At 46.5% G+C, this 14,326-nt stretch overlaps 1 protein-coding gene across 2 annotated transcripts in view; it reads left to right on the top strand.

Moving 5' to 3' along the window:
• GMPS (guanine monophosphate synthase) overlaps nucleotides 1-14,326 on the top strand; it is a 529,284-nt gene that overhangs the window by 179,746 nt on the left and 335,212 nt on the right. For both annotated transcript variants that reach the window (XM_069213299.1, XM_069213300.1), the window contains one exon: nucleotides 527-720. In XM_069213299.1, coding sequence (XP_069069400.1) covers nucleotides 527-720 — 194 coding nt within the window. The remainder of the gene's footprint in view (nucleotides 1-526; nucleotides 721-14,326) is intronic.

Raw genomic sequence — 14,326 nt, 5'->3', positions numbered from 1 at the left:
TAGCCAGTCCTGAGGTAGCTAACATAGTGCAGTTCTTCATACCAGTACCCTTGGTTTGTCCCTTACACGAAGAGTTTGTCTTAATCAGTTACTTCACATACTCTTGTATAGTCACAGGTTTGGAAATAGGAGCAGTGAGAGTTACATACTACTGAGCACTATAAATGGGCTTGCCAGATTCACAAATTTTGTGAATTACTATTTGGGCAATCTATTCACATTGTAAAAATTGCTTATTTCTGTATCAAACTAATGAAAATTACATCTGGTGCCATTGAAGGTCTGAACAGGCACATGATGTGGTGGGAATTAAGAAGTTTAAAATTCCAAGGTGAGAAAAAAATATTTCAGTGCCTTGGGTGTAATGAAGGGGCTCCGCTGTACCTATAATTGAATTCCGATCCTACATTGCATGCTATGTGTTCATGCTTAATGAAAAAAGCAAATACTTGATACTTGACTGAGCAACCTGGGTAGAGCATCATAACAGCTTTCCATTATCTTGCATTCTTTTTTGCGGCAAAAGGAATAGCCAATGAATCGAAAAAACTTTATGGAGTACAGTTTCACCCTGAAGTTGGCCTTACTGAAAACGGAAGAGTGATGTTAAAAAATTTCCTTTTTGATGTTGCGGGATGCAGTGGCACCTTCACAGTTCAAAATCGAGAAATCGGTTGCATTACAGAAATCAAGGAGAAAGTGGGAGCATCTAAAGTTTTGGTAAGTGTTTGATTTCGGTTAATATCCTGGTGAGAAATTGAATGTTGGTCTGACAAACCTATGTAGAAGTAGCTAAACGGATGGTACAGATTTTTTTCATACTCCATTTCCTCTTTCTACATTTCACCATCATTTGAATTGGTTAATGTGTTTATTGAACGTATGACTTACACACCCCCCCCCCACCCCCCCCTCCCCTCCTCTCTCTCTAAACGCCAGTGCAATTACATACACCCCCACCTAAACGCATCTCCACATTGGCTCATCTGAAGTCACCACAATTTGAAAAGTATGTTTTTAATTTGTTTGTTTTGTGTCAGAATCAAAAACTAAGTCAACCTCTGCCCCTTTCCACACCATTCACCTCGTGTCTCAGTTCTGATCGAGAAGAGTGATGAATGGTTAAGAATACACATAGATACTTTGTTATACACCCTGTTGTGGTGCCACCAGTGCCTAATTTGTGCTGGTTGTTTCCAGTGCCCTGCAACGCCACTTAGTTGTCAACACTGGTGCTTGTGACAGTCTGCCACATGGTGTGACTTCTGCCTAATTTAGAAATGTACATTAAAAATTACTATTTCCTGTCGCCCAAGCTATTCTTGTAGTTTTAGAGGGCTTTGAATAGTTTGAATTGTCTCACTTGTAGGACTCTGATGATTAGTAGTGTGGTGGCAGTGCTGTTATTGGCAGCGCTGGCAGGGTCAATGGGCAGTGCAAGTTAGTGGCCTCCTGATTTGGGCCCTTGCACTTATTTTGTTACAAATTAAGCACTGGGTACCTCCGAGAATACCGTAGTCTCCTCAGTTCCCACCATTGCCATATTGAGCTGACTGTGCAACCACAATGCAGTTGCTTTTCACTGTCTTCTATTTCTTTTTATGCCTATTTCTGATTGCTACTGTACATATACAGTGTATTTACTCACCTCCTATTGGAGTATTGCCTATCTACTGTTTAGCACTGTTACTCTAATAATAAAGAGCCTTTGTTTTCTTTCATGTGTGTAAGTGCTGTTACTATAGTGGTATTGCATGAGCTTTGAATGCCTCCTAGATAACCCTTGGCTGCTCATCCACAGCTACCTCTAGAGAGCATGGCTTCTAGACACTGCCTACACTTCATTAATAGGGGATCCTTGGACCTGGTATAAGGTGATAATACCATAGGTACTCGCCACACACCAGGCCAGTTTCCTGCATGGGTGGTGCAGCAGTGGGATAAGCACTTGCAATTGCCTTACCACTCTGTCACTTGGTACTTTCCACAGGAAAGACCACTTGCTAACTAGGGGTACACACTGCAGTTAGTATCTGGGATCTTGTCTCCTAAGTTTGGTAAGCTAGGGGCCTGGCATAGCCCTTGCTCCAGACTTCTTCGGGGAGCCTAGTAGTTAGGGACACCTACACCACTCTAGCTAGACACCATGTCCCATCCTTAATATGCCTCTTAAAAGGGAATATTTTTACATGTTTCCTGGCAAGATCTGGATGATGAACTGGAACGAAGAGGGATGCATACACTGTGAAGGCCTAATGAATATTACAGCACACTGCCCATTTGTAAATGATACCAACATCCCACTGGGAAAATTGGGTTACAGAACACAAGATACCCTGCAGCCTGGGAATGCTGTTTCTCACCATAGCAAAACATCAGGTGTGAAGGCCCATAAGGCATGAGCTCTACTGGCACCTGATGAAGTCTTTACTGCTATCAGCCACACTATTCATCTCTGATTAAAGCTGGGGTTATTTTCTCATCTGAGGCATAATTTCACCTCACGCTACAGTGAGTGCTCTCCGGTAGGGGTAATCTATAGGATCATATCCAAATTAAGTAAGCAGAACCAGTTGCATGAAAGTCAATCATATCTCCATTCAACTAGATGGCATTAATGTCCTCCTGAAGAAAGTGTCCTCCTACGATGTAATTCTTCATAATATGGTTCTGGGAGTGTGTTCTGTAGTCTTTCTGATTCTGAAGGACGGTACCCTGTGTTTGATACTTGAGTTGTGGTCAAAAACTTCCCGTTAAGCAAACAAAAGTATGCTGTTCCTAAACCGTGTAGTGAAGGGAGAGAGGAAGAAGCTGTTGGTCAGTAAAGGCTGGTCAGGCAGATCAGACAGATCGGATTGATTAGAAGCAAGAGCCTTCACACACCCAGGTGGGTGTTATGCTTCATCATCGGACAGCTCCTCATTGGGCCGGTGCTGCAATGCCCAGTGGGCCCCTTGGGGGCTCTTTGCCAGGAATCTTTAAATAAAGATGCCGCTATGAAATATGTGAGTGAAGGTGCTGTGTGTGTAGATTGGGGAATGTGCGACTAAAAATGGAGGTGCCTTATGAGTGATAATATGTTGGTCCTCTTGACATGAATAGGGGTGGCTTTTCTGGAGACAATGATCCTTGGCAGCTCAAACAATGATGTAAATCCCTGGCAATTAATCAGGACCAAATATAAAACCTAATCTACGCTGGTTGGGAATGTAAATGTAATATTGCAATAAGTACGCAAACACAAGATCACCTGAATATTGTAAAATATACCTAAAACAGTTAAAAATTATAGTAATCGACCTGTAAAAAAAAAAAAAAAAAAATCGAGCAACGGGTGTTGCATTTGCTTGAGTTAGACCTATTTGTGTTGTAAAACTTCCAACTGGACTTTTCTTGCCACACAAAGTGAAAGGAAAAAAAATGCGCAATTGTGCTATGTAAAACACAGCACAATTGTGCTGCATGGAAATAAAAAAGATAAAGCAGTGCAGAAACCAGGCTGAAAACATCGAGTTGGCCTGTGCGCTTGAGGAGGGCTTATACCAGAAAGGGCATGACGTGTGCATTCCTTTCACTAATGAAAGCAAGGGGATTTTAAAAGGCAAACCCACGAACCAATGAAAGTGAAAAGCGTACCATGGGCGTGGTTAACAGCCCAAAGACCAATTACAACAGGGACGGAGCGCTCAACCCTAAAAAGAGAGAAGACAGCAGATAAGAGGTGTCACAGCGATGGGTAGCAAGATGATACTTCCCCTCAGTGGTAAGTTCATACATTAGCCAAAAAAATTGCTGTATCCACTACTGAGTTCAAGATGACTACACTGCAGAAAATATAAACCATTTTTATTGTTAAAGCGCCTGGTTACTCCAAACGGAGTGTCCCGGCGCAGTCACATTAACAGCATCCGCCCCCACAAAGGTGCTTACAGCTGCCTATTGAACCAGGTCTTTACAACTGCCTAAAAAAAATGGTCTTAAGTTTCTTCCGAAAGCAAGCCTCAGAATGTTCGTCTTATGTCAGTCAGCAGGGAGTTCCACATTTTAGATGCCAGAAATCCAAAGGAGTGACCACCCAAACATGCTCTTGTAATCTTGGTGATGGCTGCTCGGGAGGCTTCGGTGGATCTAATATCTTTATTTGGAACATACCTTTCACAAAGGAGTGCAAATAGCAGGGGCCGCTCCCATTTAAGATTTTATGGCAAAAGCACCATTCCTTCAAAGAAACATTCATTTTAATAGGAAGCCAATGTAACCTGCTAAGAACAGCTCCAATAGAGGCTTGTCTTGGGATGTTTGAGGAGCATGCTGCCACATTTTGTACTCTCTGTATTTGGCCAACCTACCTTGCGATGCACCCAAATACAACACATTACAGTAGTCAAGCCTTGAGGTAACTAAGACCCAGACTACAGCGTTCCTGGATTCCATCTTGAGGAATCCTAAAATTTTCCCGAGCATTTCTAAAATGCCAAATCACTTCTCTGTCAGACAGGAGATCTGGCCCTCAAAAGATAAATTTGCATCAAACCAGATACAGAGATTTTTCACTTTCTGCTTAGTTACTGGAACAGGCCCTAACACATCCGGCCACCAAGCTGAGGACCACAGTGAAGGCTGTTTTCCCACAAGCAGTGACTTAGTCTTTGCGCCGTTGAGCTTAAGGCAGCTTCGAGACATCCATTCCAACAGATCAACCTGAAAGAATTTAAGCTGGGCAGCGGATAGTCCACCATCCTGGGCAAAGGTGATAAAGCTGTGTGTCATATGAGTAGGATATGATCATGAATCCAGGACGCTGCATTACATCTGCATGTGAGCGCATTTACAGATTGACCAAAGTGGGGCCCAAAGCTGTAACTTGTGGTAACTCCTGCTGCAGCAGCATCGCCTAAAAGGTGACCGATTGTTGAGTTGCCTGGAAGGTACGATACTGGAGAAAGGAAGCAAGCCACCGCAGAGCCGCCCCCCCAACCCCATACATCCACAACTATTCCGGTGAGGTGCTATGGGTGATGGTGTCGAAAACTGTGCTTAAGTCCAGCATAATTAATGCAGAAGTTTGAGCATCTATACATTGAGACAAGGGGCCCCGGTCATCTCTATCGGTAAAGAGTCATAGATGTTAGGACACCTTATCACAAAAATAAGGGGCAATTACGTCACACCTTTTTTCCTTAGGTGTAGAGATCGGGACCACTCTCTCTCCAATGAGGACAAAGTTTTTACTATAGAGAAAAATTCCCAAGAAGAATTCCTCGCTTGCTCAGCTTTATTGGCAAAAAAAAAGTTACGTTTTTCTTAACCTGCGTTTCTGAGAGCTATGCGATAGGTGTCTTCCTCCTCTATAGTTGCGACACAACCATATCTCCAGACGTTTACAGACTTTTTTTTTTTAATGCCCAAAGTTCTTCATTGAACCACTCGGACGAGGGTTTACTCCGCCTCGCCGTTTGACATGTCACTAGAGCAATGCAGTCCAGCACACACGTGATACACTTCTCTAGCTGAGGGTTCGCCTCGTCTACATTTTTATGGAAGATTTAACAGCAAATCACTCTGTTCCGTCTAAAGACCGCCGAAGTGACCCTTCTCCAGTTGTGGGAGTTATTCTATCTGCCTACATTTACCTTCATTGAAGCACTAGGGATACAAATCTGAAAAGGGATAGCACAGTGGTCTGACCAAGTGAGAGGGATAGGAGGCTCGCAGCTACCCCATCCCAGTTAGCAAAAATTGAGGCTAGAGTTTGACCCTTAATATGAGTGTGTGTATGGACAAGTTGGAAGCACCGGAAAGCTTCCAAATCCTCTACCAGCACAGAGGCTACTTTGCACTCTGGGACTTCAAAGTGCAGATTGGGGTCCCCCAGAACTAAAAAACGGAAATACTGTAGTAACAAAGAAGGTAAAATATCTGCTAATGCTGTCAAAACGTTTGACGTTTACCCTGGTCGGCAATAGACCAGAAAGACCGCCACTTCACTATCAGAAATATTAATAGCTGAAAAAGTACACTGATACTTTTGTATGAAAACTATGGCAGTCCCTTTCCCCTTCTTTGGGTACGGTTTGTCTAAGCCCACCATAGCTTACCCCTCTGGAACAGCTGCTAAAATATCAGCTGGGGGAGATAAGTAATGGTTAGATTGTTAGGTAAGTAAAACACTTACAAGTCTCAGTTCCTGGGCATAGGCAGCCCACCGTTGGGGGTTCAAGGCAACCCCAAAGTTACCACACCAGAAGCTCGGGGCCGGTCCGGTGCAGAGGTCAAAGAGATGCCCTAAAACACATAGGTGCCTATGGAGAACAGGAGTGCTCCGGTTCCAGTCTGCCAACAGGTAAGTACCCGCGTCCTCGGGGGGCAGACTAAGGGGGATTTTGTAGAGCACTGGTGGGGGGGGGGACACAAGTAGGCATACGAAACTCACCCTCAGCGGCGGCCGGGTGTAGTGTGCAAAGCAGGCGTCTGGTTTCAGATAGGAAACAATTAAGGGACCCGGGGGTCACTCTAGCGGTGCAGGCAGGCACAGGAGGGCTTCTCGGGACCGCCACCACCTGGGCTAGGTAGAGGGTCGCCTGGTGGGTCACTCCTGCACTGAGGTTCGGTTCCTTCAGGTCCTGGGGGCTGCGGGTGCAGTGCTGGTTCCAGGCGTCGGGTCCCTTGTTACAGGCAGTCGCGGTCTGGGGGAGCCTCTGGATTCTCTCTGCAGGTGTCGCTGTGGGAGTCCAGGGGGGTCGTCTCGGGCTACTCACAGGGTCGCAGTCGCTATGGAGTCCTCCCTGTGGTGTTTGTTCTCTCGATCTCGAGCCGGGGGCGTCGGGTGCAGAGTGGGAAGTCTCACACTTCTGGCGGGAAACGTGAAGTCTTTAAAAGTTGCTTCTTTGTTGCCAAGAAGTTGCTGTTGTTGAGCAGAGCTGCTGCTCATGGGAGTTTCTTGGTCCTTTAGTTCAGGGCAGTCCTCTGAGTCTTCTGAGGTCACTGGTCCCTGTCGGATGAGTCACTGGTTGCAGGTTTTCGAGTCAGGAGACAGGCCGGTAGGGCTGGGGCCAAAGCAGTTGTCGTCTTCCATCTTCTCTGCAGGCTTGTAGGTCAGCAGTCCTTGTTTCTTCAGGTTGGAGGAATCTGATTTCCTGGGTTCTAGGGTGCCCCTAAATACTAAATTTAGGGGATGTGTTGAGGTCTGAGAGAGCAGTAGCCAATGGCTACTGTCCTGGAGGGTGGCTACACCCTCTTTGTGCCTCCTCCCTGTGGGGAGGGGGGTACATCCCTAATCCTATTGGGGGAATCCTCCAAAACTAAGATGGAGGATTTCTAAAGGCAGGGGTCACCTTGGCTCAGGACACCTTAGCGCCTGGCCTGACTGGTGGGTGACTCCTCCTTGTTTTTCTAATTATCTCCTCCAGCCTTGCTGCCAAAAGTGGGGGCAGTGGACGGAGTGGCAGGCATCTCCACTAGCTGGGATGCCCTGTGGGGCTGTAACAAAAGGGGTGAGCCTTTGAGGCTTCCCTGCCAGGTGTTACAGTCCTTGCAGGGGGAGGTGTGAAGCACCTTCACCCAGTGCAGGCTCTGCTTCTGGCCACTGAGTGATAAAGGCACTCTCCTCATGTGTCCAGCAACTCGTCTGGTTGTGGCAGGCTGGCAGGAGCTGGTCAGCCCCACACTAGAAGTCATATTGGTATTCAGGGGGCATCTCTAAGATGCCCTCTGGGTGCATGTTACAATAAATCGCACACTGGCATCAGGGTGCATTTATTGTGCTGAGAAGTTTGATTTCAGTGTAGCCATAATGGAACTGTGGAGTTCGTGTTTGACAAACTCCCAGACCATATAATCTTATGGCTACCCTGCACTTACAATGTCCAAGGTTTTGCTTAGACACTGTAGGGGCATAGTGCTCATGCACAGATGCCCTCACCTGTGGTATAGTGCACCTTGCCTTAGGGCTGTAAGGCCTGCTGGAGGGGTGACTTACCTGTGCCACAGGCAGTGTGAGTTTGGCATGGCACTCTGAGGGGAGTGCCATGTCGACTTAGTCATTTTCTCCCCACCAGCACACACAAGCTGAGAGGCAGTGTACATGTGCTGAGTGAGGGGTCCCCAGGGTGGCATAAGACATGCTGGAGCCCTTAGAGACCTTCCTTGGCATCAGGGCCCTTGGTACCAGGGGTACCAGTTACAGGGGACTTACCTGAGTGCCAGGGCTGTGCCAATTGTGGAAGCAAAGGTACAGTTTAGGAAAGAACACTGGTGCTGGGGCCTGGTTAGCAGGGTCCCAGCACACTTTCAGTCAAAACTTAGCATCAGCAAAGGCAAAATGTTAGGAGGTAACCATGCCAAGGAGGCATTTCCTTACAATATCATAAAATATGGCTATTGCATAGAGGTAACAAAATCACCTCCCAGCGATAATACCAAAGATGAAGAAGATAAAATTAGACGAACAATAACTTCAACAGTAAGTGGAAGAATTGTTAAGCATAGAAGCTTTCGAAAGAATTCCCCAGAATCAAGGACTCAAAATTGTTTACTCAAACCACCTTCTGGCACCAAAATCAGACAAAACATTAATACCCATCTGGATCAAGGTCACTAAAGTTCATAAAGATGCAAAAATTCAAGCTGACCGCACAACATGAGGTAATTCCCCTTATAGGGAAAGGAAACTAAATGGCAACCACAGACCCCAAGGATTCCTACTTGAACATACCAGTACATAAATGCCACAGACAATTTCTTAGACTTGTAGTGAACACGACACAGTACCAATTCAAGGCATTGCCATTCAGAATAAAATCAGCACCATGGGTGTTCACAAAATGTCTAGCTGCAGTTGCAGCATACCTCAGACGTCTCAGAATACACATTAATCCATACTTAGACGAATGGCTGGTGAAAGCAAAAACCAGTAGTCGATGCAGGAAGAACATCAGCAAGGTGATGCAGACCTTACACACACTCTAGGGTTCTCCATCAGTTATGAGAAATCATCACAGAACCCAGAAATTTTTCCTGATGGCAAAATTGGGTTCTTAGCCAAAGCGAGCCCAGCGTACAAGAGGGTCGAAGCAATTATAAAGCAGAGTTGCCATTGCCAGAAGGTGCAATGCCTGACGATGAGAGCAGTGGGCAAAATGACTGGCATAATGGCTTCCTCTATTCCCCTGGTGCCACACGCAAGACTACATGTGAGACCAATACAAAAATGGGTCCAACTGCAATGGTCCCATTCAGTTGGGAAGATCTAACGGTTATTAAAGGCAAGGTTCTGAGATTGGTGGAATGGTGGAAACTCAAAACACTTACAGTGGGGAAACCACTCAAACCACCAACTTCCTCAGTGACCATCACAATGGATGCATCCCACTTGGGATGGGGAACTCACATGGGCAAGGTGAACATCAGAGCTATCTGGGACCCTACGGAAGCAGTGAAACACATAAACGTGCTGGATCTGAAGACCATGTTTCTGGCACTAAAGGCTTACAGAAACATGTGACAAGAAGGACAATTTTAATTGAAACGGGCAATGCATTGACAATGCGCTACTTGATCAAATAAGGTGGAACAAGACCCTACAGGCTGTGGACTTTGACTCGGGAGATATTGAGATGGGAGATAGCGAACAAGTTATCAGTAGTGGCAATGCACATAGCAGGAAAAGAAACACAGAAGTGGACAGGGTAAGCAGAAAAGCAAAAACCACACACAGGTGTTAACTAAAACACGAATTGTCAAGGCAGAGCTCCCAGTTCTGGGGGACTCTGCAAAGTAGACCTTCTTGGAACCCGCACAAACGTGAATTGCCAAAGCTTCGCATCCAGGTTGTACCTTTCAGAGTTACTGGGCAATGCCCTGTAGGTAAAATGGTCAGGGATATTTTCTTATGCTTTTTCACTGATTCCAGTGATACTGTAGGTGATCCAAAAATGTACACAGGAACAAGTCCTCCTGATTGCCCCTCAATGTGTTTGATAGACCTCATGGAAATTTCTCAAGGACAGTACATCCCACTCCCAACATTCCAAGGCCTGTTAACTATATATGAGGTGCAATTGTGGCACCTGGAACTAAAGAGTTCGGTGGCATGTGTAGCTGCAGATACACATGCTGTGCATAGTCCGCCGTCTGGTGTTGGGTCGGAGTGTTACAAGTTGTTTTTCTTCGAAGAAGTCTTTTCGAGTCACGAGACCGAGGGACTCCTCCTCCTTTGTTTCCATTGCGCATGGGCGTCGACTCCATCTTAGATTGTTTTTTTTTCCGCCATCGGGTTCGGACGTGTTCCTTTTCGCTCCGGGTTTCGGGACGGAAAGATAGTCAGAACTTCGGAAAACTACGTCGGTATTGTTTCGTTCGGTATCTGGTTAGATAGAATCGACACCGAATCGTGAAGAGCTCCGGTAGCCCTTCGGGGTAACTTCGACCCCCGTCGGGGCCTGGTCGGCCCGACCGCGTGTAACATCGACACCGATGGAACGGACCCCGTTCCGATTCTGTCCTAAATGCCATAGTAAATATCCATATACAGACCAACATTTGGTCTGTAACTTGTGCCTGTCGCCCGAGCACAAGGAAGAAACTTGTGAGGCCTGTCGTGCGTTTCGGTCCCGAAAGACGCTCCGTGACCGAAGAGCCAGAAGGTTGCAAATGGCGTCCACGCCGACAGGACAACGAGGGTTTGAGGAACAAGGAGAAGAAGAGGAAGCCTTCTCCATCCATGAATCAGACTCGGAGGAGTTTGACGCCGAAGAAACCGTGAGTAAGACGTCGAAACAAGCACCACACGGGAAAACAGACAAGGCCCAGGGGACGCCACTGCCAACAGGCCATGGCTCAACCCATAAAATAGGTGACCGTCCATCGGCACCGAAAAAGGGCGAACCGGTGCCGAGATCGTCCGACTCGGGTCGAGACACAGGCACGCAGCAATCTCGGGACCGAGAAAGTGCTGCCGAAAAGGGTCGACGCCCAGACAGCGGAACCAAAGCTGCTCGACGCAGAGACAGCGGCACCGAGGATGATCGTCGCCGAGAAGGCTCGACTACAAAAAAGAGAAAATTCTCCTCAGAGCCGAAAACAAGCAAAGACATAGTTTCGGTGCCAAAACGCCCAGCAACCGAACCGACTGCCAGCTCGTATTCAGAGGAACAATCACTGTCCTCTCAAATGCGCAAACACAGATTTGAAGAAGAGTTACAAACCACTGACGTAGACCACACCCAGAAGCGGATCTTCATACAGAGTGGGACAGGGAAGATCAGCACTCTTCCCCCAATCAGGAGGAAAAGGAGACTCGAGTTCCAAACACAAGAACAAACACCACAAGCAAAAGTGGTGTAGAAAGTAACTCCACCACCCTCTCCTCCACCTGTAACTCATACATCACCGGCACAAACTCCGTCACATTCACCAGCTCATACCACCATGAGCCAAGATGACCAGGACGCTTGGGACCTATACGACGCCCCAGTATCAGACAATAGTCCAGAGTCGTACCCTACCAAGCCCTCACCACCTGAGGACAGCACAGCGTATGCACAGGTGGTAGCTAGGGCAGCAGAGTTCCATAACGTGTCGTTACACTCAGAACCTGTTTGAGGATGACTTCCTTTTCAACACCCTCTCCTCCACCCATAGCACCTATCAAAGCCTGCCTATGCTCCCGGGAATGCTAAGGCACGCAAAACAGATCTTTAAAGAACCTGTCAAAAGCAGAGCGATAACTCCACGGGTGGAGAAAAAATATAAAGCACCGCCCACGGACCCTGCTTTTATCACATCACATCACAACTGCCACCAGATTCAGTTGTAGTAGGGGCAGCTCGCAAGAGAGCCAACTCACACACATCAGGCGACGCCCCACCTCCGGACAAAGAGAGCCGCAAGTTCGACGCAGCTGGAAAAAGGGTTGCTGTACAAGCTGCAAACCAGTGGCGCATTGCGAACTCAGGCGCTCCTAGCGTGATATGACAGAGCCCATTGGGATGAGATGCAGCATCTCATCGAGCATCTACCCAAAGAATTACAGAAACGGGCAAAACAAGTAGTTGAGGAGGGACAAAATATCTCTAATAAGCAAATACGCTCCTCTATGGATGCAGCGGATACAGCTGCAAGAACAATAAATACCGCGGTAACCATAAGAAGGCACGCATGGTTGCGCACATCCGGGTTTAAACCCGAGATACAACAGGCAGTGCTCAATATGCCGTTCATCGAACAACAATTGTTTGGACCTGATGTGGACACGGCAATTGAGAAATTTAAAAAGGACACTGACACGGCCAAGGCCATGGGCGCACTCTATTCCCCGCAGGGCAGAGGCACTTTTGGCACATTTCGCAGAGCACCCTTCAGAGGGGGGTTTCGGGGTCAAGCCACACAAGCCAGCACCTCACAATCCACACCGTCTACCTACCAGGGACAGTATCAAAGGGGAGGCTTTCGGGGCCAGTACAGAGGGGGACAATTCCCTAGAAACCAGGGAAAATTTCAAGGTCCCAAAACCCCTACAACCAAACAGTGACTCACATGTCACTCAACCCCTTCACACAACACCAGTGGGGGGAAGACTAAGCCAATTTTACAAAGCTTGGGAGGAGATAACAACACACACTTGGGTCTTAGCAATTATCCAACATGGTTATTGCATAGAATTTATCCAAATCCCTCCAAATGTCCCACCAAAAACACAAAACATGTCAAAACAGCATTTAGACCTTCTCGAATTAGAAGTTCAGGCATTACTGCAAAAGGACGCAATAGAACTTGTACCACGTACACAAAGGAACACAGGAGTTTACTCACTGTACTTTCTAATACCAAAAAAAGACAAAACACTGAGACCAATCTTAGATCTCAGAACACTAAACATCTACATCAAATCGGAACACTTTCACATGGTCACGCTACAAGACGTATTACCACTGCTAAAACAAGACTATATGACAACCTTAGATCTAAAGGACGCGTATTTCCACATACCGATACATCCCTCGCACAGGAAATACCTAAGGTTCGTATTCAAGGGAATACATTACCAATTCAAAGTGTTGCCGTTCGGTATAACGACCGCACCAAGAGTATTTACAAAATGCCTAGCAGTAGTAGCTGCACATATCAGAAGGCAGCAAATACACGTGTTCCCCTACCTAGACGATTGGCTAATCAAGACCAACTCCCTAACAAAGTGTTCACACCACACAGAGTATGTCATACAAACCCTCTACAAACTCGGTTTCTCCATCAACTATGCAAAGTCACACATTCTGCCGTGCAAAACACAGCAATACTTAGGAGCGACAATCAACACAACAAAGGAGATAGCCACTCCAAGTCCACAAAGGGTTCAACATTTTTACAAGGTTATACAAGCCATGTATCCGACACAAAAAATACATGCAAAGATGGTATTAAAACTCCTAGGCATGATGTCTTCATGCATAGCCATTGTCCCAAACGCAAGACTGCACATGAGGCCCTTACAACAGTGCCTAGCATCGCAATGGTCACAGGCACATGGTCACCTTCTAGATTTGGTGTTGATAAACCGCCAAACATACATCTCGCTTCTATGGTGGAACAGTATAAATTTAAACAAAGGGCGGCCTTTCCAAGACCCAGTGCCACAATACGTGATAACAGATGCTTCCATGACAGGGTGGGGAGCACACCTCAATCAACACAGCATCCAAGGACAATGGGACGTACATCAAACGATGCTGCATATAAATCACCTCGAATTGTTAGCAGTATTCCTAGCGTTGAAAGCATTTCAACCTATCATAACCCACAAATACATTCTTGTCAAAACAGGCAACATGACAATGTATTATCTAAATAAACAGGGGGGAACACACTCGACACAGCTGTGCCTCCTGGCACAAAAGATATGGCAATAGGCAATTCACAACCACATTCGCCTAATAGCACAGTTTATTCCAGGGATCCAGAATCAACTAGCAGACAACCTCTCTCGAGATCACCAACAAGTCCACGAATGGGAGATTCACCCCCAAATTCTAAACACTTACTTCCACATTTGGGGAACACCTCAAATAGACCTATTTGCAACAAAGGAGAACGCAAAATGCCAAAACTTCGCATCCAGGAACCCACACAGGCAGTCTCAAGGCAATGCTCTATGGATGAATTGGTCAGGGATATTTGCATACGCTTTTCCCCCTCTCCCTCTCCTTCCATATCTAGTAAACAAATTGAGTCAAAACAAACTCAAACTCATACTAATCGCATCAACATGGGCAAGACAACCCTGGTACACAACACTACTAGACATGTCAGTAGTACCCCATGTCAAGCTACC

The sequence above is a fragment of the Pleurodeles waltl genome, chromosome 11, assembly GCF_031143425.1.
Source record: "Pleurodeles waltl isolate 20211129_DDA chromosome 11, aPleWal1.hap1.20221129, whole genome shotgun sequence".
Classification (NCBI taxonomy): domain Eukaryota; kingdom Metazoa; phylum Chordata; class Amphibia; order Caudata; family Salamandridae; genus Pleurodeles; species Pleurodeles waltl.
Note: the sequence above shows the minus strand (reverse complement) of the source record. Positions and strands in the feature narration are given on the sequence as shown.